The 2497-nt window shown below is 65.8% G+C and overlaps 1 protein-coding gene across 1 annotated transcript; it reads right to left on the bottom strand.

Annotated features, from left to right (window-relative positions):
* Window positions 1–223: 223 nt before the first annotated feature.
* On the bottom strand, window positions 224–1825 carry LOC138070886 (ubiquitin carboxyl-terminal hydrolase 17-like protein 6). Its single transcript, XM_068962204.1, has one exon. It carries the CDS (start codon window positions 1823–1825, stop codon window positions 224–226), a length of 1602 nt encoding a protein of 533 aa, XP_068818305.1.
* Between the last annotated feature and the right edge of the window lie 672 nt (window positions 1826–2497).

The raw sequence follows: 2497 nt of genomic DNA on the forward strand, positions 1-2497 counted from the left end.
AGCAGAGCCAGCCCTCGAGGGCTGAGCCGCTCAGGAACGAACCCGTTCCCAGGGAACACCGAGACCCCGGGCTCACTCCAGGCCCCGCCTTTGCCCAGGAGGCCGCATCGTCCTCACCGCCAGAGAGGAACTCGCTCCTCGGCGGCCCTCTTGCTGCGTCGCCCAGGGCGTGCCGCACGCAGAGTGTGCCTGGGCGTCTGCACGCACGTGCGTCAGAGCCGGCCTACCGCCACAGCCCCAGAGATGGCCGCGGCTTCTTGTTCCTCCCCTTGGTCGCTCTGGCCCTCCCGCTGGCGCGAGGGCCGTGGCCGACATCCGTCGGCCCCGGAAGCGGGCTGTCCGTGCTGGGCCGGTCGAGCCGGTGGTGCTCCTGTGCGGGCGGCGGGCGGTTTCTCCCATCTCCGTGTCTGGACCGGTGAATCACGACTGCGCCGGCAGGCAGGGCAGCCTGGATCTTGCGCAGCTCCAAGGCCGGCTTCGGTCGGTGGTGTTCTTGCAGGCGTCTCCACTGCTCTAAGCTCATCCCTTCGGCCTCTGTGTCCCCCGGGGACTCCTGCGACCCAGGAGCTCTGCCGCTGGCGTCTCCTGCAGGCTGCCCGGGGTCTGTGGGGTCAGCCCCGAGGGGGGCCGCTGCCCCTCGCCCAGCGCCCCCTTCCCACACACCCTCCCGGGCGTAGAACAGGACGTAGGCGCTCTGGCTCAGGGCAGCAGTCTCGTCACAGGCGGTCACCTTGGCATCGTCCATCTTATACCACTGGCCGTTGCCCGCTCGGACGTAACAAAAGTAGTGTCCTCGCTCACAGCTCCACCCGGAGTGCACCAGCACGGCATAGAGCACGTAGCCCAGTGGCCCTGCCTTCCCCTCAGACGTGTAGGGCTGCACGTCCAGGCACTGGGGATAGCGCACCTCCTGAGCCCTTTTGGCCCCGCTCAGCTGTGTGAACCGCTTCAGCACCAGCACCAGGACCTGGGACGTGCTGTGCAAAGTCAACCTCTTGGTGGCAGGCACCTTCCGGAGACAAACGCCACAGTCATAGGCATTTTCCGCCTCCAGCTTCTCGGGCTTCACCAGCTCTCTCAGAGCTTGCTCCACACTCTGAGCCACCGTGATATCCAGGCTGACGTCCAGATAAGGGTCGAACGTGTCCGAGACACCGAGGCAGTGGAGACACTGGATCCGAGACCTCCACGTCCCGCCGAAGATCTGACGGACGACGCTGGTGTCCTCGGAGGCGTGGCCCGACGGCTGGGGTGCACTCAGGCACCCTTGCTGCATGCCATTCAGAGTGAACATCAGAAACTCGTGGGCATCTTCCTGCTGGTGTCTGTGGAAGCCCGCCAGCAGGTCCTTGCGGGGCCGGATCACCTCTCCCGCGTGAAGGAGGGCTCGGGTCACGTGAGCTCGCATGGCACAGAGCGTGCAGGGGCTGCCGGCCGCACAGAGGGTGGCGTGCTGCCGGGACACCAGCCAGCTGGCCAGGGGCGGCGTGTGGCTCAGACACTGCAGCGCCGCATTCACGTAGCAGGTGTTCCCCAGATTCTGAAGCCCAGCGCCCGCCCCCCACGGCCCCCTCCAACTCAGGGCGACTTTCTGGCCAGGCGCCAGCCCCACTGACCCAGGAGCCAAGTCACCCCGCTGGGGGCGCCCGACTGTCGGCGACGGCCCCTCGGGGACAGAGGGTCCCCGAAGGGCATCCGCACCAGCGGCGCTGGCCCGACAACCTTGCCCTCCGGCTAAGACGTTGAAGGGAGCCGGACACGCACCTCCCCCGTGCTCAGAAGCAGCCCCCGGGGCTCTGCAAACAAGGCCCACGAGGGTTTCCATCTCCTACCTGCAGCTGCACGCCGATGCCTCCTTCCCTCACACCGTCGTCTCCAAAAAGGGCCTTGGCCCCGCCCCCTCGGTCCTTCGGGGGCTTTCCCACAGCCCCACCCCCGCACGTGCAAGCTCCTCATTCGCCGAGGCGGCCGAGGGCCTGCCCACTCCCACTCCCGCCATCCAACCACCGACACTTTTCTCGGGGAATTCCCCGTGACGAAGCCCCGCACGCACTTCCGACCTGGCCCCCCGGGACCAAAGGGTTCCGGATGCAAATGATTCGGGGCCGTTGGGCCTTCCAGCCTTGCCCGCTAGAGATTCACTGTGGGCCTTCCAAGTTCAGCACACAAATGCGCGCTGCAGAGGAATGCCGTGGGCTCACCATTCACATCCTAACACACTTGTGCAAACATATGTCTGCCCACCTACCCTCCCCCCTTTAGGGGTCTCCCCACCCCAGACCCCTGCCAGAGGACAGCCCCTCCCCACACAACAAGAAACCCTTGCCTCAACTTTGCTCTCCAGTGAGGTCCACTCCGATTTCTATGCTTTCTCACTGGACACTCTCCTAGCGTTCAGGGTCCTGGCACCAAAAGCTGCCGGGAGAGGGGCACATGTGCTTTTCCCCCTTCAGGGCCGTTGGCCAAGCCCCAAAGCGAGCTCATTCCGAAAGGCATA

This window comes from Capricornis sumatraensis, chromosome 2, assembly GCF_032405125.1.
Source record: "Capricornis sumatraensis isolate serow.1 chromosome 2, serow.2, whole genome shotgun sequence".
Taxonomy (NCBI): Eukaryota; Metazoa; Chordata; class Mammalia; order Artiodactyla; family Bovidae; genus Capricornis; species Capricornis sumatraensis.